Source organism: Hypomesus transpacificus, chromosome 9 (assembly GCF_021917145.1).
Source record: "Hypomesus transpacificus isolate Combined female chromosome 9, fHypTra1, whole genome shotgun sequence".
NCBI classification, from domain to species: Eukaryota; Metazoa; Chordata; class Actinopteri; order Osmeriformes; family Osmeridae; genus Hypomesus; species Hypomesus transpacificus.
Window position 1 is genome coordinate 10,500,332 of NC_061068.1, and position 25,738 is coordinate 10,526,069.

A 25,738-nucleotide genomic window follows, 5' to 3' on the forward strand; every position below is an offset into this window, starting at 1 on the left:
GCAGTTCATAAACATTTTTATGGGGGCCTTAAAACTAGTTGAGATAAGCTTATCGCAGCGGTACGTTCTCCTTTTGATAACTAACTTCTGTAAGGTAGGCTAGTTTTTATGTTTGCAGGCAGCTCTTTTCTAAACTGACTAATGGCACCATGATATTCCTGATGTGTAAATCATTGTGAAAACCTGTTATGTTAAATGTAAAAATATCGGTATGTTTACTGTTATACGCTGCAAAATTCGATTTGATTTAGTGTAAGGTAGACCAGACCACAGATCTGCCAATATATGGTGTAGACTGCGTTCAATGTGCTTGTTTTTTTTGTGCTGACGTAATGCACACTGAAAAGGGATTCCACACACACAGGCTAAATACGTCAGTACACACTGCAAGACTCAGGAGTACAGGTCGAGCTCTAAAACAATCCCCCATCTCAATTGAAATTATATTAGCTTTAACATATATCAGAGGTAAGTTGTGTCACTTGTACTCTCAGTTTTGCAATTAGTACATTGAGCTAGATTGCTAATAACTCATGTTTGTTTGCAGCTAGTTAGAGCTACCCATCTAGTGTATGCTAATCCTGCTAGGTTTGTATTTGTTTAGGTTTTGGGGAAAGGTAAATCGTTTCCTGACTTTCAAGTTTAATATAGCTAATTATATTAATTGATCAGCAATCAATCCACCCTCTGTTTTTTGAGGAAGTCTTAGCGAGCTAGCTAGCCCTAGCTACCTACTACAGTACTGTACTAGGCAACCGAAGTCACCCCACAAGTCACCAACAGCCTAACGTAACACTAACATAATGCAATGATTAGGTTACTTAATATCTGTGCTAAATTATGCCAAAATATGCATGGTTGATTTAAAGGTGAAATTTACCGTTCGCATTTCAAGCTTTTATTGTAGGTCACATTATTTCAAATATGCGGATACTAGTTAGCTAGTATTGTCAACAAACGCAACGTTAAATCTAAACTGGTGAAGAAAAAAGCCAGGACATTAGAACGGTGGATATTGGGATTTGGTCCAGGAACGGTTTGTTCCCAATGCTATCTTTTATTGCATTGCAAATTGCAACACAACTTTTTGTTGGCTACGTAAACAATTGTGAGTGTAGCAAATGTTATTGTCTATTTAACTGGTCGTGCCCAGTGTTATACAGTTATAATTGCGTATGTTGTTGACATTTTTCTTTAAGTTAGACTGTTTTGTATGGATCTAAATTTGGTTCAGAAGACATGAGGCTGGGGTGTAAGTCTGTACGATTCAGGTTTATGGCTATCAATAAAATACTAATAACAAGTGATAACCTTATTAGCTGGGCAATTGTCTCACGCTGATATGAACTGGCGTTGAAGGATACAGTTAGACCAAGAAGCATGGCTACTAGTGTCTACTGAAAGAAAGGATGCTTATATAATTCTTAACACGTGACAAGATTACCAGTCTCAATTATTTATGTCAAAGAGTACGGTTAAAATGTGTATGGTAGCAAATAACTTTACTAACATACTAACCATTTCTAGAAACTACCCTGGGTTGGCACCGGCCTTATCGTGGTTGGTCGGCATGTTTTTACTTTTGAGGTAGCCCCTGATTGGCCAGTCGAGGAGGAGTTGAAGAAGTAACCCATTGCGCAGAACATTTTTATGGCAGTAAAACGTTTGGTTATAGTGTCACTATGTGGAGTTCAGAATTTTCGAATTGATCTTTTTTGCCTTCTAACTGTCGTTGAATTCATTTGTCAGTAGCTGAAAGTCTAATAGTAGGATAATATGTTTGAAACTCTGCGAAGGTAAATTATTGTTTTTTTTTTATCTAAGACGCATGACTCAATGGCCTGGCTACAGATTCCCTTGATTCCAGTCTCAGTGAAAGTTGATATACGTTGAGACTCAACGTATTAGGTTAGGTCAAATACTCAAAATACACTCTCACGCAGTTGAGATAGTTTGGCTACACTGTCAACATATTAGTATAAATAGGATGAAAATGAATTCAGGTGTCTTGATTACTCTAGACTTGAGACACAGTTTAAATCTGTCCTTAATTAATGTGCTGCTGGAAGATGATTGGAAGTATTTGATATGCATTTGAAATGTGTTAAAAAAGTTTATTTCCTCTTATTTCAGACCATCAATGCAATGCTGCTTTTCAGACAGTGCCATAGCCTTACCAGGGTTGGTCTTCGCAAGACTCAAAGGTATGTTTAACACCACAAGCACCAATCTAACTAATTATAATTTTACTTTGGGCTGTTCAGATTATTTTGTTCTGTGTTTAATCAGTTGGCATATTATATATCACTTAATGTATTATATCACATCTGCTTTGTCCACTGGGTTGCTGTAATATAAGTTTAATGGGAAGCTTGAGTCTTGCCCAGACAAAGGTCTCTATTTACAGTAGTTAATGTGGTGACATTGTTACAACATAATGTCCCCAGAAAATACAACTGTGTGTACAGGAAGTTACCACCCATGGCTATAACTGAGAGGTTAACTACACAAGTTGGCCTGGTTCTGCTCAAGTCTCAACAGCTTAATCATTTCTGAGCAGGAGCAAAGACACAGTAATTAAGGGTTACCTTATCTTCTGACAAAGAGATTGATTACACGCAGTTTATTGGTAGGTTTTATTGCTGTAGTGACATGAAACGGATTTGCTTTGCTACCCAGGAACTTCCTATTGAGCAAAACAAACAATTTTAGCATATAGTAAGAAATTATCAAAAGATAAGCAAACTACACTTAGTTCTTCTTTAGCATTGAATTTGAGAAATACCAGTCTTCACACAATTTCCCAATATGTGTGTGAGTTAATACTTATGTATGAGTAAATACTCATGACATAAGTCATTCTTTGGAGAATGATACAATACTTAACCTATACATGCTGAATGTCACATACCTCATTGATCACTTACTTACTGTACCCTCTCCAGGCTTTGACTTCATAAACACCATCTGAGCCAGCTACACTACAGAGAACAAAGCAATTTGATAGTAGTGGGTTGTGTTAAGGCATCACCCCATTCAACATGGTTAGACATGCATAGGTGTCATATCGATTCCTCTAGGTTGCAACGACCACTGGAGGCAGTCCCTTCAGTGTTGGCATGTGCAGGCAGCCTTTCTTCCCGATGGGGCAGCAGCTATGGTGGGCAGGAGTCAGGGGAGCAGTCCCAGCGTGCACATGGCCCCAATTGGAGACATGCCTTAGCAGGACTGGTAGCAGGGACAGGAGCCGTACTGGCATATGGACTCAACCACAACCAGGTGAGAGCAACTGTCAGTCAGAGCAGATGCAAATTCAGTTCTGTTGGATTGATGCCATGAGGGGGAAGCAGTCCTGTTGCAAATTAGACAACACAGGGCCAAATTAACTTATAATTGTCTTTGACCTCTCTAGGCTGAGCGTGCAGCTACTTCTACAAAGATGCAGCTGATGAACCAAGATTCATCCCAGCCCATTTACTCCCAGGACGAGGTCACCAAGCACCGTTCCTTGGAGGATGGTATTTGGGTTACCTACAAGGGCAATGTTTATGATATCACTGAGTTTGTGTCTATGCACCCTGGTGGGGACAAGATTATGCTGGCTGCAGGTGGAGATTTAGAGCCCTTCTGGGCGTTGTATGCCGTACACAGCCAGGACCACGTGTTGGAGATTCTTTCAGAGTATAAGGTTTGTTGGATTTTCTTGTGTTATAGAAGACACTTTCAAAATGTGTGTTTTCTTGGTCTACATGCATCTTGTTGCCACCAAACCAAAACCTTTGTTGTCTTATGAAAGGTGGGTGAGCTGAGTGCAATGGACCGGCAGCAGCAGCAGAGCGTGGTCTCCTCAGACCCTTACTCCAGCGACCCTGCCCGCCATCCCGTCCTGCGCATTAACAGCCTCAAGCCCTTTAATGCTGAGCCTCCTCCTGAGATCCTCTCTGACAGCTACATCACCCCTTCTGCCATCTTCTTTAAGCGAAACCACCTCCCTGTGCCACGCGTGGACCCAGCCTCCTACCGACTTCAAGTAGAAGGGCTGCCTGGAGGGGTACTGAGTCTCTCTCTGGAGGAGCTGAAGACACGCTTTCCTAAGCACTCTGTCACTGCCACGCTGCAGTGTGCAGGCAATCGCCGCTCTGAGATGAACAAGGTCAAGCAGGTGAAAGGGCTGAACTGGGGCATTGCTGCCATCAGTAATGCTACGTGGAGTGGCGCAAAGCTAAAGGATGTGTTACAGGCTGCTGGCTATGTATCTGAAGTAACCAGCTGGGCTTGTCATGTGCAGTTTGAGGGGTTGGACAGCGATGTGACAGGCACCACCTACGGAGCATCCATCCCACTGAACAAGGCAATGAGTGAGGAAGGTGACGTGCTACTGGCCTATGAGATGAATGGGGAGGATCTCCCTGCTGACCATGGCTACCCTGTCAGAGTTGTGGTGCCAGGCACGGTGGGTGCTCGCAATGTTAAATGGCTGGGCAAGATTGTGGTGAGTCCGGATGAGAGCAGCAGCCACTGGCAGCAGAATGACTACAAGGGTTTCTCCCCAGGCACAGACTGGGACACAGTGGACTTTAAGTCAGCCCCAGCCATTCAGGAACTTCCTATCCAGTCGGCCATAACCCAACCGGCAGAGGGCACAGTGGTGGACCGTAGTGCCGAAGAGGTGACTGTGAAGGGCTATGCCTGGAGCGGAGGTGGCCGGGAGGTGGTACGGGTGGATGTGTCTCTGGACGGGGGAAAGACGTGGCAGGTGGCCCAACTGAGGACCAATGACAAGGGAAAGGCCCCAGCTCCCTCACCTCCTCCAGGCCAAGCTTGGGCATGGAAGCTGTGGGAGCTAACGGCCCCCCTTCCCCCTGATGCCCAGGAACTGGAGATTGTATGCAAGGCAGTGGACAACAGCTACAACATGCAGCCAGACTCTGTGGCACCCATCTGGAACCTGAGGGGTGTGCTGAGTAATGCCTGGCACAGAATTAAGATTAGTATCAGAGATGATTATGAGGAAGATGACATGTAGAGATTCCAGTCTGGGTTGTGACTGGTTTAAGTCCTTGTGTCCCTGTGGGCTGCCTGATGATTGTGACAGCTTGACAGAACCCACTGCTTTTTCTACATGCAGGTGGAAAAATAATAGTGGGATTTTCTTTGAGCAAGACATGAACTGTTAAGGTGCCTTATCTAATGGCCAGGTCGCAGTTGTAAATGAGAACTTGTTCTCAACTAGCCTACCTGGCCAAATAAAGGTGAAATAAAATAAATAAATAAAATAATGATTTTAGTTATTAGTTTTAATTTAATTAAATTAGTTACTTTAGTTAAATACATTGTATTACCCCGCCCATATATACCTTGACTTAATAGCTTGTCCACCATGCGATTAGGTTTTATTCAGATTTGATTTTAACTGTTGTAAATAAGCCAATATCTGGCAGATAATTAAACAAAGGAAATATGTGGAGACCCTATTTAACTCAGAAACAAAGAAATTTATAAATTGTTGCTTGAAACTTACACGGAATACAATGTATACTGTATACACAAAGGACAAGATAAGAGGGAGAAATGTGTTGGTGTCAACAGTTTTTTTTTTTGAAGACCAAGCTAAGGTTTGCCATCGATTTACTCAAGGGATGTTGAAGTTTAGGCTTTGATGTCACAAATGCATATAATTTATTTTAATTTGATGTGGCAGTATCGTCCACATAATCCTGAGAATATTTAAAAAATGTATATATAGACATAATAAGAAAAATTTGAGGACCAAAAATATTTGGTTCAGATCATATCTGTTTTAAGATGTAATAATCTGAAGCATTTTGCATTGATGATTTCAATGTATAGCATTCAGATACAATCTTGTTTACGGTATTCAATAGCAAAAAGATATTTCAAGAGCTATATTTTAAATAACTAAATAATTATTTTCACACTGTACTAAATTAACCAGTGAAACAGCTTTTTATGTGAATGTATATTCACGTATATTGAATAAACATTTTCTCCAGTTTGATTTGGATGTTCATTATTATCTTTTATATTGTAGAACATACATACTGCAGAATAATCTTACTGAACCACTGACCTCTAGAGGTTAGAAAATGTTTCTAGTATAGATGAAAATGTGATTCAATTTTTTTACAATTCCCTCAAACACAGAATGTAACTAGCCTTAATTTATCCCAGGTGTAGCAATTTCACAGTTTATCCATCTTCATATTGCACCTCAGTCCCCTTAGTAATAATAATAATAATAATTCATTTTATTTGAGGGCGCCTTTCAAAGCACCGAAGGTCACCTTACATGGCATAGTTAAAAAACAAAATCAACAATGATAAAAAACAAGAACAAGACACATTAAAACAATTTACACAGGGGTGGTGAGATGTGTGATAGACAATGAATTATATGGAATATGACAGTTTGAAAAGATGGGTTTTTAGATGGGTCTTGAATGTGGAAAGAGTGTCGGAGTTACGAATGACAGGTGTGAGGGCATTCCAAAGGTGGGGGGCAGATCGGCTGAATGCCCTGGACCCCATGGTAACCAGACGGGCGGGTGGAACAGTAAGTTGAGTGGAAGAGGAGGACCGGAGAGTGCGGGTGGGGGTGTTGAAGTGTAGGAGTTCACAGATGTATGGAGGGGCGAGGTTGTGGAGGGCCTTGAAGGTGAGGAGCAGAATCTTGTAGTGGATGCGGGTTTTGACCGGGAGCCAGTGAAGCTGCTGAAGAACAGGAGTGATGTGATTAATGGAGGGGGTTCTGGTGATGATACGGGCGGCAGAGTTCTGGACCAGTTGGAGTTTACGGATGGACTTGAGGGGGAGACCAATTAGTATCGCTAATTAGTCTAATGACTAATGCCTAAAGATAGTCAAGGTTTTGTGTTTACAAATGTCTTGCCATGGAGACAGTACATGTGTCATGACTTTCTGGGATTAGTGAATCAGCATTAGTTGTGTTCTACTTGGATAACAAACTGCTGTCACACTGAGATACATGTTATGTGCTTTTTGGTGTATTGCTTTGCTATGATTTATTTTATTGTATTCAAAGGCTTATTATGTTTTTAGTACAATCTGGTGTGTGTTGCCCCCCCTCCCCCCTCAACACACACAACACATCTGTTACCACTTTTCTAGTTTACTTTACGATGTAAAAAGGGAAGACCTGAAAGTTTGTTCTGCTCTCTGAACTCAATGATGCACAGATGTGGTGACGTTGGACACGGGATGTGAACTGGTCCAGACAGCTTCCTGGAAAGAAGGGGAAACATTCCAGCTGGCAGGGACTACACGAGGGAGGGAACAAGAGACTTACAGGGTGGAGTCATACAAGAAAGGGAGTGAAAGGCATAGAGAAGGGCAAGCAGTAGTTTGCTGGCTGGTTATAACAGGTCAACAACAATAAATAATGTGGACTATGGTAGTATAAAGCAGGTGATTTAATGATAATGATCTGAAAGAAAGACAAAGTCAGCAAGAGACAAAACCACAGACAGGCAGTGTTTTAGTCATTTCACTAAGGAATCCAAAGTTCACAATATAATAAAAAGTAAATGGAGAAAAAAAAAAACTTTATGAAGTGGTGCTATTGGAATAGGAAACCCTGTGTTTAACCAGACAGGTGCTATGGGTGTCAAGCCTGAGATCTGCTTAAAGTGCACATTCCTCCCACCCACTGATACAAGAAACAGGATCAAAGCAGAGAGCAAGACAAGTGCAGTTGCATTATTTTAGTGAGTATAAAGACCCACATACCGTACTGTACTTGTTCTTACCTGTGTCTCATTAATGCTTTTTATCATGTTCTAGGACGTATTTCTTGATAGGAAAGCTAGCTAGAAAATAAAAAAATGTACTTTTCAGCAGCATGCAGATGTGATCTTGTGTTCCTCCCCCCTCTCTGACTCAGAGGGGGGAGGGACTTTTGTTGTGAAGAGTGGGGGTGCGCAGACCGGATACAAACATCCTTGATTAATGTGGTAAAAGTGCACTGAATGCAGCCTTTTGGGTTTATTGATATGAATAAGGATGTTCTTGGAAGGCCAGTCAGCACTCAGGTCAATGGAAAATTACTGTCCCATGAGTATTCACCCCTCAGAGTCAGTGACGCAGAAAGTTTCTCTGTTCTACACAATATCTCCACTGACACTCATATTCTTTTCATCCAACATGTAACCTGAACATTAAATAGATTTGTACTTTCCCTTTTAGGAGAACTAAAGATGGAATGACCTTAGATCCTATCTTCACAAATCCTTCCCATATCTTTTGTCGTGTTCAGATATTGTGCAGTTGAATAGAGATATAATTGGCCATATTTGCTATAACTGTAAAAAAAGAAAAGAAAAAAGGAAAGAACGAAGAAAAGAAGAAGAGGACATGACGATGCAAAACTGAACACAGGGTTTGAAGATTTCTGCTTAAGGTCTGCGCATTTACAGAATTCTAACATATAGGTTGTAAACAAGTGCAGAGTACATCTGGGTATGAGGTTATGTTGTGGTTCGGTTAGAAGTGACATGTTGTATCATGTTGAAAAATGTTCCACTGTTTGATTGAAATGTGCTTACAAAAAAAACAATGTTACATCTAATATTTTAGCTCTAGCGTGTGACATACAAATCACATACAAATGGCATCCGGGACGTGTATAGTGGTAGAGAATTCTACTGCAGATCAACAGGTCACAGGTGTGGTTACTATGGCAATGCTGAACTGCTGACACAAGAACCATTGATGGTTCTGGAAGTGTTACTTCAGAAAATTCAGCAGTGTCAGGAATAATTTTAAAATATCATCCTACCTATCTCTCAAACAGAGGTCTAAAGACACCACCAACAGCATTATAGCCTTCAGTCTAACCTATACCTGGCCTGAACTGCGTGTGATAGACACCTAGACCTGGAAGTAGGCTAAGGCTACTTACTGGTTGGTTGACAAAAGTGCTATTTCAGCCAAGCAGCCAGTTTTCATTTGGCAGCTGTTCATTCCTCTGGGCTGTATCATCACATCGGTTCAAGGCTGACTCACCCCCCAGTTCAGTTAAAACTCCAGAACACACCAAAGTAGAGAGTCAGAACAAAGCTTGGCTCCATGAAAAAGTTGTAACTGGTGCTGACAATAGAACTTTATTTTTTCTAACTTTGAATGCTTAGAAGGCTACGTTAAAAATTGTATTAGTAAAATTGTATTAACGTCTTTGCTTTGTGACCAGCATTTTTCTTTTTTTTCAAGCGATGGAATACCTGCTGCAGATGACTGTGTTTTTAGCACTTACTTTTAACGTGATGGCATCGGTAATGGATAGGAGAATGGAGTTCACAGAAGCAGTGGTATGGTAATAATCTTATGGATAAAACGTTTGGCTCATGTAGGCAACCCATTGTATAAGCAATTATATATATATTTCATTTTGTTTTTTCTTAGCGTGCATTGGTGTTTCTATTTCACCTTTGATTGATTGTGGTTATGGATGCAATTGTACTTAATTATAATTTTTATGAATTTAGCAAAAGCAAAATCAATCAAGATTCAAAGCGATATACAAATAGTGCACATAGAGAAGATCAAGGATCAGAAGTGCATATTGTTGTGGTGGTCAGATAAAAGGAAAGGTCTTTATTTAGATACAGTATTTATATTCCATCTCTATTTTAATGATCAACCAGGAATACCTTAGGAAGTATGGCTACCTGCATACTCCTCTTGACCCACAGGACCAGGGCTTTTCACCTATGGACATTAGAGAGGCCCTCAGGTAAAGATCTTCCGAGTGTAGCTGATTCTAAGGAAAGGAAGTCTATCCATCTTATATATTTCCATGCTCAAATCCTTCATCTTTTTTAGGGTGTTCCAGAGGGTGACACATATACCCACCACTGGAAAGGTAGATGCGAAAACTCTAGATGTGATGAGGAAACCACGCTGTGGACTCGAAGATTCCTTCAGCCAAAGATCCCACAAATATAGAGTGCTGGGTTGGTCACCGTATAAAGATCATAGCTTATGCCAGAGTTTAACAAAGTTTTTCCTAGATGGGTATAAAATGCTCCAAGTGGTAATTTTGGATTCCTGACTTGCTGGGGGTCATATTTTACAATCATACTGCAGACCTAGGTACATTATGAAACTCTACTACAGTCTCTAATTATTACTAAACTCTTCATTTTGTGGGCGTTTGCTTATTTTCAAATGTCAGGTTATTGGCACAAGAGGAGCCTGACCTACCGCATCTATAACTACACTCCAGACATGGGAAAGACAGAGACCAGGAGAGCCATTCGGTCTGCTTTCAAATACTGGAGTGAGGTGGCTCCCCTGAGCTTCCGAGAGGTGGAGTATGGACGGGCTGACATCAAGATCTCATTCCATAGGAAAGATGCCACATGTGCTGTGCCCTTTGATGGACGAGGTGAATGTACCATCTGAATGCATGCATGTCTCTTCTTGGTCTCTATAATTAGGTCGACACTACATCTTCAACCAACAGGTTGTTCCTGAAGTCATGTCTTGGCTTGTCAAAATATTAAACTTTGTATACCTTCCGACACTGCAGGTTATGTGCTGGCCCATGCAGAATCACCAGAGTCAGGAATTGTACATTTTGATGAAGATGAGTTTTGGACTGAGGGGAGGTACTATGGCACTAATCTGCGTATAGTAGCTGCCCATGAGATAGGCCATGCCCTGGGGCTAGGCCACTCCCAGTACAGCAGTGCTCTAATGGGTCCAGTTTATTCTGGTTACCGTGCCAACTTTCGCCTGCACCCTGACGACGTAAAGGGCATTCAAGCTCTCTATGGTGAGTTGGTATCTGGAGCCACAGGCATGACCATGTTGACCTGTTGTCATTGGATACTTATACCCTTTGTCTCATCTCTGTCTTTCTTAGGTAAACGTGTAAGCAGTCCTTCCTCTGTCCCCACATCGGCTTACGTTCCTACCCCCACAATGAGCCAGCCTGATGCTGAAGGAGACACCCCAAACCCCTGCACTGCTAGGCTAGATGCCATCATGCTGGGTGAGCTGTCTGTGGCCACTTCTTACTACCCATCTGTCTTATAAAGCTGGATGCAGTATGCCTGGCTTGGTCAGTGTAATATTCTTTACTCCTATGCCATATTAGGTCCATGGAAGAAGACTTTTGCTTTTAGCGGTGACTATGTATGGACAGTGTCTGACTCAGGATACAATGACCCTCTGAGGATTGACACGCTGTGGAAGGCACTTCCTGGGAACCTAAATGCAGCAGTACACTCGCAGAGAACCAACAAGACATACTTTTTAAAAGGTACAATAATGTAAAATACTCTCCCACATGCATAGTCCACACAATACAGTGTTATTAGGTGAATCAAACTGGCACACTACAGCTCTTCTCTATGGGACTATTATTCCAGGTGACAAAGTGTGGAGATACACCAGTTTCCGCCTGGACTACGGGTACCCTAAACAAGTGAAACGCATCCCTCCAAATATAGATGCTGCTTTGTATCTAGAAAAGAATAAGAAGCTAATATTTTTCAAGGTATTTAGGCCTATGTAAAACACAATAGTATTTCTAAACAAAGTATGTGTACATTTAACATTCATAGTCAAGTATATTTTCATTTATACTCAATACTCTCTTTGTGCCATCCCTGTCGTCTGTTTTACAGGGATCCGGTTACTGGCAGTGGGATGAGCTGAAGTACAGTAACCTCAGTGTTTACCCCAAACCCATTTCCCAGCTCTTCACTGGGCTGTCCCCGAACCTTGACGCAGCCTTCACTTGGACCAATGGCAAGCTGTACTTCTTTAAGGGAGACAAATACTGGCGCGTAAATGACCTACTGAGTGTGGAAAGAGGATACCCACTCAGCACGAGGGAGCGTTGGATGCGTTGCTAGGGACAATTGCTAGAGGGCAGTAGACACCACTTTAACGTTCAGGGAGCGACACATTTACACATTAAGTGTGCAGGGTGCTTGATAACCAGATAAGACCCATGGTCTGCCAAAGAGCCATTTGAATTCAATATTACATATTTACAGACTGTAATGGGCAAGTGTCTTACTGTGTTCATACCGTTAATGTTAACCTCTGAGAACACCAATGTTCTCTAGTAAAACTAGTTGTACTCACTTTATAGTAATCTAAACTTAAATCCCACACACAATCCTGTTTGGTTGCTAAGAGTGTGTAACTGAAGTTTACATGCATAATGCCTGTAGAGGGGGTTGCTTGTTGTGATCTCAGGGGGCCTTCAAGGGAGGCATTTTCTCCCTCTAACAGATGTGGAATGGGTATGGTTGCTCACAGCTATTTGGATTTCACCAGTGTTATCCAGTATCAAATGTTTGTAAAATTGGGTACATTCTTTGTATATGTATGTTGAGGTTTAGTAACTGGTTTATAACGGCAAACTTATTGGTCCACATTTTGAAAGCCTTATGGCACATTCATGCTTTTAGGAAATTGACAGCTTTTGTGTGAGTACAAGCACTTTTGCTTTTGAGTTTGTCTTCTCAATAAGACAGTAAAAGCAATACAAAGCGACAATACAAGCCATTTAAACAAGCCATTGTGTCCTTTGGGACAAAATCTTCATGTGATGTCATGAGAACAGCTAATGAACAATTGAGAGCAAATTCATGAAAACAGTGGATTACAGACATGAAAAGGGCATTTGGTTGCATATACCTATTGTCCAGTTAATTGGTCTCAGCAACACTGTTGCTTTGATCTATTAAAATAAACAAAATCCCCCCCACCCACCCTTTGTAATGGCCTTTGAGATCCTCTGTGATTTCAGGTAGTTGGGCAGCTAATGTTGCTATGTGACCAATGGGTTGAATAAAATCATATATGTGCTTCAAAAAATGATTCAAGAGCTTTTTCAATGTTTCTTTTATTCGTTTTAAACTGATTTAATTGTTTATCTTTTCAATGTCCTGTCAACATTTATTTACATATTGAGAATACAAGAGGGTACTGCCTCTGTAAGATTATTTCAGTCAAAAAGTAACCTATGAGATTATGGCAACTGTTCTCTAGTTAATTTGATGGCTCTTCCATGTTAATTTTATAAATAACTGAATACAGGCACTCCACAGATAAGATAGCCCATTAACTAATAAAAAAAACACTACTTCACAGAAATATTTGTCTGAAATGACCAAAAGTAATAGTATTACATGTCCCAAAAGGTTTATTATGTTCCACCAGCAAAATGGGCCAGAAGCCATCAAGTAGATTTATGATAAAAGCTAACTTATTTAATGCTACAGAACATGTCACCTCATTGTATTTAGGCACTGAATGGCTTTGTGTATTAGTAGGGGGTCTGTTGTATTCAAGTCTCTCATCATACCACACTAGATCTGAATCAGACATCCAAAACAATCCTGAAAAGCAGTTGTACACTGGCTAAACGTATGTGACACCTGAACATCACACCTAAATGAGCTTGTAAGGCATTTCAAAACCAGGGGCATTACCATGGATACGTTTTTCGACATCAAACTTTACAAAACCCCTCTGTATGGACCTCACTTTCAGCATGGGCGCATTATCAAGCCAATTAGCATTAGGGTCTGTTTTCATGGTTTTAGGCTAGAGCACTTACTGGTGGAAATATGATGCTTAAGCTTCAAAATTTCATCCCAGACAATTCTGTACTTGACACTTTTTGGGAAAGGCTTAGCTTGATAATGCCCCCATGCACAAATCAAGGTCCACACAGAAATTATTTGTTAAGCTTGGTATAGAAAAACTTAAATTAACTGCACAGATTCCAGATCAAAACACCATTAATGTATACCATTGGGATACATTCTATCACTATCTTCAAGCCAGGTCTAATCATCCTTAATGTGCCCAACATCCCTAATGCCCTTGTGGCTGAATGGAAGAAAATCCTGCATCAATGTTACAACATCTATTGGAAAGCCTTACCAGAAAAGTGAAGGCAGTTATAAAAAAAAAAGTGGAAACTACCTCCATATTAATGCCCATGATTTTGGAATGAGAGGTTCAACAAGCAGGTGTCTGTATACTAAGCTGTTTCCACATACTATTGGTCATTTAGTGTATGTGTTCATAATAAAAGGCACAGCCAACACAGATAATTGTTTCAACACATATACCATGACTTATCAAACACACACACACACACACACACACACACACACACACACACGCACACACACAGCAACTCGAGCAACAAAGAGCAGAGAAATGTATGCACGGTTGTCCTTTCCTTAGTTTAATCCCACTTCACTCACTGGGGGAGCTTCAACTGTTGTGCAGGACAGGCGTCAACAACTGTTGACAGAATGCATATGCCACAAGGTCATTCAACTCTTTGATGCACAGATTACTCAGATTGCAATCATTGATTTTCTGTGAGAGGGTAACTCTATTGCTTTTGATGGCCATATCCAGTCCCATTTTTTGACTACATTATTCAATGATTATAGAACAAGAGGAAGCTGATCATCTCAAAAACGATAGCTTATTCTCTTTTAATGCTGCTTCTGACTTGCGTGCAAGAAAACCAAATGGGCTGTTTGAAGTCCCCCCTCCTGATCTCTGGCAGAACTGACCTTTAGACTTTTCACATGGAGCTGCCACCGGCCAGGGCAGACACAAAACAGGGAGAGGCCAGTCTATTGACAAAGTGGTTACAGCACACATCAAACAGGAGGAGACCTCCTTTCACCAACACCACCTCTGAAGGAACAGCACACAGGAAGGAAGATGTAGATGCACTTCAGTTCTGCACTCCTCCAAGCATCCAGCATGACAGATAAGATACACTGGAGGTAAACTGCATTGATGTTATGGCTGACCAAATACTGTAAAAGGCTCTTCTTCAGCTCGGTAGAGGGGTCTTGGATTTTATTGAATCTCACATTGTCTAATATGGATGGTCACTCGAAGTGCAGAGACCGCTGCAATAATGTCTAGAGATTCAAGAGATCAAAGTTGGTGGGGGAGAGAAAAGGGTTCTGTGTCTCAGGCTCCCTCAGACCCTTATCACAGGAGTTGTAGCAGTGAGGGGCACTGTGGAGCCTGTCTCATAGTCAAAATCAATCGTGGTGTGGTTTGCTGTTCCCATACTGCTGAGGGAAGTGCCTGTCCCCATCTGTCGATCCCTGAGACTCTGCAGGTAGCTCTGTGAGAGAAGGGGGGGGGGGGGGAGGGGGCCATCATTAAAAAACATTACATTTACAAGTTTGAAAGTTACAGACGAGACAGAAATACGTATAAGAGTGGTAAATTAGCCAGGGTGTGAAACTGACAGGTGCAAGTAGGTCTCCAGCGTAGCGTTTCACTGGAGTGGGCTTGCGGCGATACGTGCCCTCCTGCCCCCCACCCTGCTGACGCTTCTTGGCATCCTTCTGCCTGATTCGCATTAACTGGACTCTTTTTTGCCTCCTGCTAATGATGACTTGAAAATGGAAAGGGAGAGGGAGGTAGAAAAAGAATCGTTAAAGTCCTTAACTTCCATCAATCCACAGTCACAAACAATAAAAAAATAAGATGCCTGAGAAATGACAGCTTATTTTCAAAACATTGCCTTCATTTTGTCTCTCTGCTAAGTAAACCGTCCTCTCACACACCCCATAGCCCACCTTATTTACACATTGCAGTGACACAGTGCAGTGACTGCCCCCTCAGAAAGAGGTAAATACAGTAAATCTACACCTTTAATTCATACTATTCATACCTTCAGTGTGTGAGAAGCCCTCAGCTGTCAGCTTCCACTGCACCAGAACTCCCATGAAGCTGAGCGCCGGCCAAATGCCCAAGATGACCCAGCTGTACCAGCATAGCAGCGGAGCAGGTGCCAAACGCAGACATTCATAGACATGTGTAGCTAGAGCTAGCATTTCCACAAAGTAGTCAGCACACACTGTCATGATGGCTGCCCCAAACACAGACGTAGAGAGCACGGTGAAAAGCCTCTGCCACTGTAATGTCAGCACAGCGAACAGCATGCCCGTTCCCAGGAGCGTGCCCAGGGGCACCCACACTGTGGTGGGGGTGGAGAATTGGTGGGCCACCAGCAAGGCAGCAAGGGCCAGTAAGAGGCCCAGCAGAAGGCCGGTCATGAACAGGCCCACACTCCTCACTAGCATGGTGACTAGGCCGCACAGCAGGCCGATGCCCAGGCCGATGCCTGCACTCGCTTCCACACTCAGCTGGGTGTCCAGCACCCGCTCCTTGTGGCACAGCAGGAAGATGATGACGGAGCCGAACATCAGGCCTGACAGGAACATTACTGCCTTGAAACAGCGGTACCCTGGGAAATGGTGAGGAGAGGAGCAAAACCGAGAGGAGGGAAAAGAACAGAGGGGGAGAAGATGGAAGAGGTTGGTGACTATAGTGTAACTGGTGAGAAAATAGGCTGTGTAATCCTCCCCTGGCTAATACTTTTGATCTGGGTGTGAGTGATGTCTGAGTGTGATCACTGCGTGCAACTCTATAACATTAGGGTAATACCATCATTATATTAATGTCCAGATGTTTTTCATTTAACTAATTAGTTCCATAATAAAACTTTAAATGGAGCCTAACTGACAACTAGCCGACCTAAACAGACAGAATCAAAAGCCCCTAGACATAAGCACATTATGTTTGGATATACCAATGATATGTTTGGACATTTTGTCACACCGGAACAGACACATGGTGCACGTGTGCATGATCTAGCTGCATTTAGTTTTCCTTTTGCGGCTGGTTGCTGACATCAAGGTCTTTTGGGGTATGGCTGGTGACCTGGCGCCCTTACCGAAGAAACAGTAGATGATACCAAACAGGCAGCACATGGAGCAGATGACAGCAGGGATGACTTCATACTTCCTCTCAATCTCCAGGGTGCAGACGTCCACTTCACCCATGCCTGCTTCTGACCCCGCTCCGGCCCCATTAGGGCCCAGCCCAGATGGGTCTGCCATTGTGGGCTTGTGTCAAACCACAAGGGGGAGAGGGTGGAGAAGGAGGTGGACCAGGAAAGATATGATGAATCTGAAGTTTACTACCAGAGTCCAAATGACAACTGTGTTATCTGAAGTCCATCTGAGAATTGTGCCTGTAAGGTGACAGAGAAAGAACTGGTTAAATAATCTCAGTTCATAAAAGTGCTATAAGAAGTGAATAACAAATGCTATAAGAATACAATTCTAAATTACTTGAGTACTTGCACACTCCCCCACATTACACAAACTCCTCAAAGAAGTGTTCAAGGGAAGTTTAAATCTGACGGCCAATTGAGACTTCTCTGCATATGAGGCTACCAGACACGTGACTTTGTTGGACAGACAATACTGGAAAGGACACATACAGAGTTTCTGTGATCACCATCAGATTCAAATACGTAGACAATGAGTGTACATGGCTGCAAATACAAGTGGCATGTCGGCACTCTGAGTTTAAGCAGAAGTGATGTGACTGAGAATTACATAATGAGGCCAACTATGCTATGTTAATATTTGAGCAGACATGCTGTTACTGACAAGAGTGTTGTTGCCGCAGACTTTGTCCTCTTCCCTGCTCTGTCAGAAAGAGAGAGAGAGAGAGAGAGAGAGAGAGAGAGAGAGAGAGAGAGAGAGAGAGAGAGAGAGAGAGAGAGAGAAACTAAGGGTGGGCTCAGGGTGGGCTGCTCTTTCTGGAGCTGCTGGCAGGCTTCTTTTATGATCTCACCACAGTTCTGATCCGATTACAGCTAACTCACGTTTACAGCTCAGGAGAAAAACAGTCAGCAGCCGCCCTCTTTCCTTGTCTATTTTCCCTCCTTCTCTCCCATCTCCCTCTTTCTCTGCGTCTACCATTCCACAGTCTCTATCCCTTTCTCTTCTTCACAATACCAAACTTTCTGTCCCACCCTTTTTTTGTTGTCTAATCGTCATTTCAGCGATCTCTCTCTACCCCATCCCTCTTTCGCAGACACAGGCTATACATTATGACCTGCCCATGACTTGACATGGAAAGAATGAGGGCCGCTTGGAAAGCGGCTCACTTAAGGCAAGGCTAGAGCTTTTTCACTGCTGTGTTCAGACCTTTAGTGTCTGCCTCTGTCTCCTCTGGAAAGTCATATCTGCTATGTTTCATTTGCAGCAACAATTTTGATTTAACTAGGACTGTTAAGAACAAACTACCACTCATGTGTTTCTTTTTGCAAGGTGCAATATACCAAAAAAAATATTTCTTACAGTTTCCCAAAAATAGTTCCCAAAACACAGACATAAATCCTAGAAAAAACCTTGGTGACAAAAAAGAAATCTGATCAACAGTTTTGACCGGATATATAAGTAATTTTCAATTCAATATCAGTTTCCCATTCAAGTTCATGTACTCAGAACCTCAAGCAGCACCCACACAAACACCCCAGTACTCCCACGTCTGTGTGTCTGTCTCTCTTTGTCCCTCTGTGAGTCACAATAGTGGCCAGTGTGAGAGGCCTGGAGTCTGTGCCTCTCTGGGAGAATGGAACCATTATGGGGCAGCACAAAGGCTCTGAGACCCAAACCATGACCTCTACTGGCACCCACAGCAAAGCATGCTGGGAGAAATAGATGCACCACACAAAACTGGGGAAAACCAAGGAGGTGTCGGGGGGGCGGGTGGTCAAAATGGTAGTAATCCTTCCTACTTTACTGGATTCAGAGTATCACAAGATGGATGACACTGCTTTGCTGTGGGTCTCCTTTTTGCAGGTCAACAACTCCCTGCATAGTTAATTTGGGTGTGTTCAATTAAGGGAGGGGGTGTGAGCTGTCAAGGATTCCAAGGGTGCTCTGGTATGAAGGCAAGGGGCAGCTGAGTACTCAGGAACTCAGCTTCTTGCCCAGCTGTCTGAAGGGGCTGTTTGGCACAGGAGGTGTCTCTCCCTATCTTGGCATCATGGCCAATCGACTGCACCAAACCCCCCCTTACAGCTGTAGCCATGATAAATCCGATCCTCAATGCTATACTGCCTTCTCACAGACTAGCGAAAGATATTGAGAAAGCCTGCAGATGTTCAAAAGGAAGATGTTCCACCATCTTAAGGATCCCATAAGAAAATAGGCATAATTTAATATATTCAACATATAAAATGACAATAGATACTTTAATCTGTTAACATAGAGAACTTTTCTAATTACATCACAATACTTAGTTCGTCACAGCTAATTTCTATATTAGTTTCCTTACTCATAGGCGGGAAACTTCAACCCCTTCCAACCTTTGACCTCACTTCTCCCTTTCTCACTCATAGACAGGAAGCATAGACTCTGAACAGGAAATGCAGTAAAGGGTGCTGTTTTGGAGGTGAGCCCTGCTTTCGGAGCAGGAAGCAGAACAGGAAGTGCATGTGGATTTGGATAGTCAACATGAGGATAGCTATCAGACATTTGAATCAAGAAACATAAACAACTGACGCATGGAAGAAAGATCTGCAGTAAAGGACCATTTTAAGAGAAATGTTGTATTTTGTGAAAATTAGTGAGCATCATTTAGAAATATATATATATATATATATATATATTTTATATATAGTTGAGATAATATGATTTCCACACTGTGCAAAGGTAGCTGAGATTTGGTTACTTTGCACTGTAACTGGTTACTCCAGACGGCCCATAGACTCTGACCGCCCTGTTAGAGCTGCATGTCTGATCCTTGATGTTCAGCTGTACTTTCTATTTGTTCTATTTGTATAAATGAATTCAATAAAACAAATGGAACAAATACACTGACGATACTGCTCAAAAAGACACACCAATGTGACACACAATGACAAGCATTATCATTTTTCAGTTAGTTGTGATTTGTTGTAAAAACAATTAGAATAAAAAAATAAGAAAGAAAACATTTTATAATGGCCACCTTGTTTTAGGTTCAGTATCACCACCTTAGCAAGATCTGACAGGTTGACAGTTGAGTGAGGACCCACCACACTGTTCTCCCTTTCATTCATATCTAAGACAGTATAATGACAAGGTTCCGCTTGACCATTAACATACCATGGTTGAGTCATTACATCAATCTTGTTTTAAATATTTATGAAGAGTACAGCATATTATAGTGCTGATAACACAAGAGATCATATCATCCTGGAAAAGCCTGATCATGGTCTGACTGAAGATAAAATATTTGTAAAACTAATCTCTTACTGGCGAAAAATTTAAAATGTCCTCCATTCACTCTGCCCGACTCTTGTCTTCTAAATGTCTAACCAATTCCACTCAAACAACACTGTGTTACACAGAGTGAAAGAGGCAAAAAGGAGACCTGCAGTTATTTGGCGAGCCTTGTTGTGCCCTCCTTCCTCCCTCCTCTAAAGGCCTTCAGCCTTCATTCAGCTGGGCTTGGAAGAGCAGAGAGCTCTCCCAAAGAAAGTCCTGGCTGTTTTATCCTGGACTCCAAATGCTGAGAGAGTGGGAGAGAGACACCCAGAGAGAGGAAGAGACACAGAGAGGGGGAAAGAGACACACAGAGAAAGGGAAAGAGAGAGCTAAAAGAGTAATTATAAACACTTCTGAGTGATAATAAATAGGGGAGAATGTATAGAAGGTGAGGGGCTGCAACTTAGGTGGAGGGCTTTACACTGGCACAACAGACAGACTATGTAGGCTACTTATTAACCATACAACACATTCTTGCTTTTTGTGAAAATGTTGTTAGTATCCACTGCAGCTTGTGGATACTAACAACATCCTTGGCAAGATGCAAATTATGTCAAGTTGTCTATTTAACCTAAGGCTCTTTCTTTCACCATCTAAACTGTCAAACAAACTACAGGGTGGTACAAAAAAGATTCTCTATGATCCTACCCACCCCAAGCCATCAACCAACTGTAAAACATTTCTCTCTCACAAGAGGAAGACCAGTGAAAAGCAGCTTAGAGATAAATACTAATACTACTTATTTACTTATTCACTTACAATATAGAAAAACACAGCCAGGCAGACTGTACAACCCTTGCAAGTTTGAATATTTTTTATCAGTAGTTCCTATCCCCCAAAAGATCTTCCACTCCACGCCTGCCTTTGAGAGGAGCCCAAAACAATAGAAGCCTTTCAACTGAGATTGTTGAGCTGCTTACAAAAAAGCCAGAGAAAAAAAAAACGACAGTAAGTGAAAGAACAGACACAATGAGAGGCTTTTCAAGAAGCAGTCACATGTGTATGACACACACACATGTAATTACAGTATATATAGGGCACATAAGGTACTTAAAAAACCATCTCAATCCATGCACATCTTTCCATATTTATAAACATGCGGAGGCCCTTGTATGATTTAAAATCTTTATGATAATGGTGGGTTTCAATGCAAAAAGGTTGAAATAATACTAAGTGACTGTTATAGATGTAGTTACAATGTATAGACAGTACTGTATTAAGACGTGAGAGGTAGTTTGGGCCGTTGTAAAATACAACTATTAGCTGAAGAAAGTACCTACTTGTCATAAACTGAGGAACCAGTAGAACTGATTAGTGAGTGAAGCTAAGGGCAAAGGCTGCTACAATTAGAAAATCACGACAGTAACTTGATACCTTATCATACTGAGTACAAACTATTGAAGTTAATGTGCAGGGTATAGAACAAGTTTACAACATCATGCTGTATGTTAAATGACAGCATAAACTTAGGTAGCCTACATTTTCTAGATGTAGGCTAGACATGTTTGGATGTCTGCTAAAAAACAACAACATGAAAAATATCCCATTAAAGAGACCGTGTGCTGTGTCTGAAAAGTAATCTGGGAGAACATTTACAGAAGTGAATACAGTACTTATACTGTAGTTTGGGGGTGATGGTAGGTCGAGGGGGGAGTCATGTGACCCCCCACAGTGTGTGTCTGTATGTTTGGTACTTCCAGGTCAGGTCTGTCATTTGAAGAAACCCAGAGTAGCTATTTAGCCCAAGGTCTGTCTGTCTGGTACCAGTGTATAATTCAAACTCCAAAAGGGCTCTCCCCATCCTAAAATATCCCATGGGTTCTTGGCTCATCAGGCCATCCTCTTAGACTAAATAACAACATTACTCATACAGTATACTATCTAGTCTATAAATGGTTGTACATCCCTGGAACCTCAAAACCACAGCAGCAGCTCTTTTCTTTTTACTTTCTCTACTTACTTTGCCTACAATAAGGCAACAGGACTCCCTGCAACCCAAATCCAGATTTTTCAACCATCCTAGACTTGACAAGACTCTCGTTAATCTACCTAGCCACAAAAAGCATCCATAACAGCCAAAAAGGCTGAAGACAAAGGCTATTTACAGGACGTCTTTGGTTGATCATTTGTGGGAGATCCTTGTGTGGTCAGTGTATAAATACATTGCTCTGCACTGCCAATACAGTAAGCAGAACATTACAGCCCATGAAAATATGGTGCTTCAACAAAGCCAAAGTTGACAAAGCTCCTGAAAGCTTGAGACAAGCACCACTGGGGGCCTATGAACTGTTCAAGGAATAATAACCTAGTAAAAAAGGCCTAATGAAGGACACTATATAGTGTGAAAGTAGTGCGAGTCAATGGTTTATCCTTTTATCTCACACTACACATCTCATACAGTCTTTTAATTACTCATGACAGCAGCTTTTACTCATTCCGTACTCATGTGTTCCCGCTCTGAGTAAAGTCCATAAGAATAACTGAATAAGCTAGGAATCAACGTTAATCCCAGTCAGCCCTAAGAAACTCTGTAAGAACTGAAGGAGGCATGGATGTGTGGCCAGATATAACTGGAATGCTAATCTGGGTTTCAAAGGTTGAAGACTGAATAAAGTAATTGCACTGTGGCAGGATATTGCTGTATTATGTATGCCCTTGCTTTAAAACAGAGGTAGCCTTATTCTTTTCAGATCTTGTCTTGAAGAGTTAGCTACCTAAAGGTTTGGAACATATAGACCACCACCAAATGACCCTAGCAAGATTCAGTTTGCTGTAGTGAGACTTAAATGTCATACTGTCGTACTACAATTACTGAGTGGCATCAGCAAATAGCATTCCATAACTAATTGTGTTGTCATGTGAATGTCTACCCCTGTCTGCCAGTGTGTTACTGTAAACACAAACTTCTCTTTATGGTTTTCAATTCAACTACAAAAGGTTTAACAGGACTAAAAAGAGTATAGCACCCAATTTGGGACAGTCTGAAGTAGAGAATACATCCGGATCAGCTTATGGTTGCTAACACTTTAAGTGAATTTAAGGAAATATAAGAGCAGGCAACAACATAGACCATGGCATGGACGTGATGATGTCACAGTTGTTACAGGCCCAGCAACATCAGTTCTCTGTGTCTTAACAACACTCCCATCCTCTCTGCAAATTAAGAGATGCTAAACTACACTTAGACATTTCAACTTGAAAGATACAGGACACATCAGCTTCAAGCAGGGTGACCCTAAGCAATGTTAGGACATTGATGCAGGGTGAGAAAGCAATTTATCAAGCCAGAGTACCGGGTAAATTAGATGACCAAGGGAGACAAGTAAGCTGCCTCAGTGCAACTTGAAAAGTGACAGTTAAAAAAAGGCCCCATCTCTTCGTTTTCCCAGGGTGGTTGAGGCAAAGCCATCTGGACCAAACAGCCTTCTGGGGGGAGGGGGGGGGGGGGGGGGGGGGGGGGGGCAAAATGTTAAGAGGGTGAAACTAGAGACTGTGACTCCACTGCCACAGAGAGGGATGTAGGGTATCATTACACCCCTCCATAAGGAAGACACACCCCCACCACGAAAACACTTGGCCACAACGCCAAGGCTCCTTTATGTTCAGTTTGAGACTATGGAGAGGGAAAGATTACAGAAAAAGTAGTGAGAAGAGATATATGGCAATGACAGTTTGTCATTAAACACACACTCTTTTCCTTAAAGATGGGGGCATGTAAGTTTGGCCACAATAAATGGCAGGTTAAAGATAAACCATTCCATTTCAGGCAATTTTTCTTGGAAATTAAAGCACATTAGTCGCCAACAATATTTAAAGTGTGAATGTTCATGACACTTTATTTCATTTAAAGAAAAGGATGTATAGTTGTAATGACTGTACAGTTAGGCGACATATCTGTGTGTTACTGATGCTGGATTACCAGCTTTGTCAGAGGAATAAGCACAACAAGCATTTGGGGGGTTCAACGTGAGGCAACGATGACTGTGTGTTAAACAGGTTTTGATTTTAAAATTGCAAGCAAATAATCAAAATCCCCATTTATCAAAATGAAGAGCCTGATTAGGAATGATGGCAAACAGATTCCCCGATGGAGTAAATGGAATGTTTAGACTGAAGGAATTGCTCCTAATCACACCTTTAGGTGCAGAACCGAACTCTACATCTATAGGAGGCCCTTGTCTACCATATAACTGTCTAAAAACGTACGCATTTGTATGCGGTTGTATTCAGCCCTTAGATCTAAAAGTAAACAGCGACGACTCAATGTACAGTATGATATTACTGGGCATTAAACCATGTAAATTAAGATTCTAAACTAGTCTACTTACCGATTGTCTTCGGCTGTGTAGTCTAAATCCGTGATCCTAAATCGGGCATAAAAATACAGTGAGGAAAACAAAACCAAAAAAAATAGAGAGCAATGGGAGAACCGGTTTTAGATGTAAGGCAAAATCTTATTGACCATATCGGCTAAATGTTTGTTTTTCTGTCAAAAGTCGGATTAGGAATACAAAAATATTAGGTGGTCAAATGCTAACTCAACCGACAGCCTCAACCGACAGCCTGTATTGAATTTGGAAATCTATCGGTTGTCAGTTTTTATTCATGAGAACCTCGGCATTTTGTCAGTTGGTGAGCTACTGTAGTCACGACTGGAAAAAGTTACCGCAACCAAATGGCTCACTCTTTTACCCCTCTTCCTTCACACCTACCCTCCGTCTCTGCTACGTATCCTAGCTTAGTTACTGGAGGGGTTTCTGTCGAGTTAAAAAATTCTGAACAGAAAAGTTTCTGTGAGCAACCCCCCCCCCCCCCCCCCCCCCCTTCTTTCTCTACCCCTCCAACGTCCCCGCCAACAGCTGAAAAGGCTTGAAATCATCCGCCAACAGACCATCTGTTATTGCCGGTTGCATTCAAATTTGGGATGGAAAGGGAAGGGGAGGTACAGTCGGGTGAGGCAAACCCTGGAGACAGCACAAGACAACTACTAAAGTAGGCCTATATTTGAATGTGTTGACTAAATGCGATGGATGGGACAGACACAAGGAAGTTATAAAACTGCAAAATAAGTTCAGGTAGACTGCTCATAGTCACTGTCAATGAAAAAAATACATTATTTCACCTGATAATAAGCTTGCATTGTAATTTAATAATTTATCCAAAATTAAGTTGACACCATTGCTCTAGTTGAGCATGCAAAAGGCAGCCTGTATGCATGTATGTATGTATGTATCACCTCTACACTACAGCCACGTTCAACTCATTCATCACTTATTTCCTTGCAACTTTGTCACTGTCAGCCATAACAGGCAGCATGGCCAGACATGGTCTGCAATGACCTGAGGGTTAAGGAGAAATGCCGTGGTCTTTACACATGGCACACATATGGGTGAACAATAAAAAAGAGGAATTGAAGTGTGTCATGTTTTATGAGGTATTATTTTTTAATTAAGGTGCAAAGCTTTGAACAGCCTCATAAAACATATTTTTATGCTGAGGTGGAGACTGGGAACAAAAAACAAATCACAGCACCACCAAACATCCTCCTATGCATCCTATGGAGTCATTTTTGC

General features: G+C 41.8%; 3 protein-coding genes across 8 annotated transcripts; 2 read left to right on the forward strand and 1 right to left on the reverse strand.

The window, feature by feature from the left end:
* Nucleotides 1–340: 340 nt before the first annotated feature.
* Nucleotides 341–6,017, forward strand: suox (sulfite oxidase). Of its 4 annotated transcripts, none has more exons than XM_047025214.1 (5): nt 341–468; nt 2,134–2,204; nt 3,060–3,279; nt 3,413–3,688; nt 3,797–6,017. In XM_047025214.1, the coding sequence occupies exons 2-5, from the start codon at nt 2,146–2,148 to the stop codon at nt 5,024–5,026; spliced, it is 1,785 nt and encodes a 594-aa protein (XP_046881170.1). In that variant the 5' UTR covers nt 341–468; nt 2,134–2,145; the 3' UTR covers nt 5,027–6,017. The 4 variants fall into 4 exon arrangements, with proteins under 4 accessions (XP_046881170.1, XP_046881172.1, XP_046881171.1 ...); XM_047025216.1 differs by having other exon boundaries at nt 3,081–3,279; XM_047025215.1 differs by lacking the exon at nt 341–468 and adding an exon at nt 1,597–1,796.
* A 1,336-nt stretch (nt 6,018–7,353) lies between these two features.
* Nucleotides 7,354–12,847, forward strand: mmp19 (matrix metallopeptidase 19). The gene is made up of 11 exons (XM_047025277.1): nt 7,354–7,745; nt 8,224–8,437; nt 9,247–9,344; nt 9,681–9,769; nt 9,859–9,989; nt 10,211–10,423; nt 10,568–10,813; nt 10,904–11,032; nt 11,138–11,302; nt 11,412–11,539; nt 11,670–12,847. Exons 3-11 carry the CDS (start codon nt 9,249–9,251, stop codon nt 11,898–11,900), a joined length of 1,428 nt encoding a protein of 475 aa, XP_046881233.1. The 5' UTR covers nt 7,354–7,745; nt 8,224–8,437; nt 9,247–9,248; the 3' UTR covers nt 11,901–12,847.
* Nucleotides 12,848–12,923: 76 nt separating this feature from the next.
* LOC124470999 (transmembrane protein 198-like) lies at nt 12,924–24,989 on the reverse strand. Of its 3 annotated transcripts, none has more exons than XR_006956475.1 (6): nt 24,494–24,989; nt 16,790–17,089; nt 15,725–16,300; nt 15,297–15,445; nt 14,598–15,169; nt 12,924–14,316 (listed from the first exon to the last, which is right to left on the reverse strand). XR_006956475.1 is itself a non-coding variant. In XM_047025278.1 (6 exons), the coding sequence occupies exons 3-6, from the start codon at nt 16,953–16,955 to the stop codon at nt 15,020–15,022; spliced, it is 1,041 nt and encodes a 346-aa protein (XP_046881234.1). In that variant the 5' UTR covers nt 16,956–17,089; nt 24,494–24,529; nt 24,878–24,981; the 3' UTR covers nt 12,924–15,019. The 3 variants fall into 3 exon arrangements, 2 of the variants coding, with proteins under 2 accessions (XP_046881234.1, XP_046881235.1); XM_047025278.1 differs by having other exon boundaries at nt 12,924–15,169; nt 24,494–24,529; nt 24,878–24,981; XM_047025279.1 differs by lacking the exon at nt 24,494–24,989 and adding an exon at nt 17,514–18,985 and having other exon boundaries at nt 12,924–15,169.
* Between the last annotated feature and the right edge of the window lie 749 nt (nt 24,990–25,738).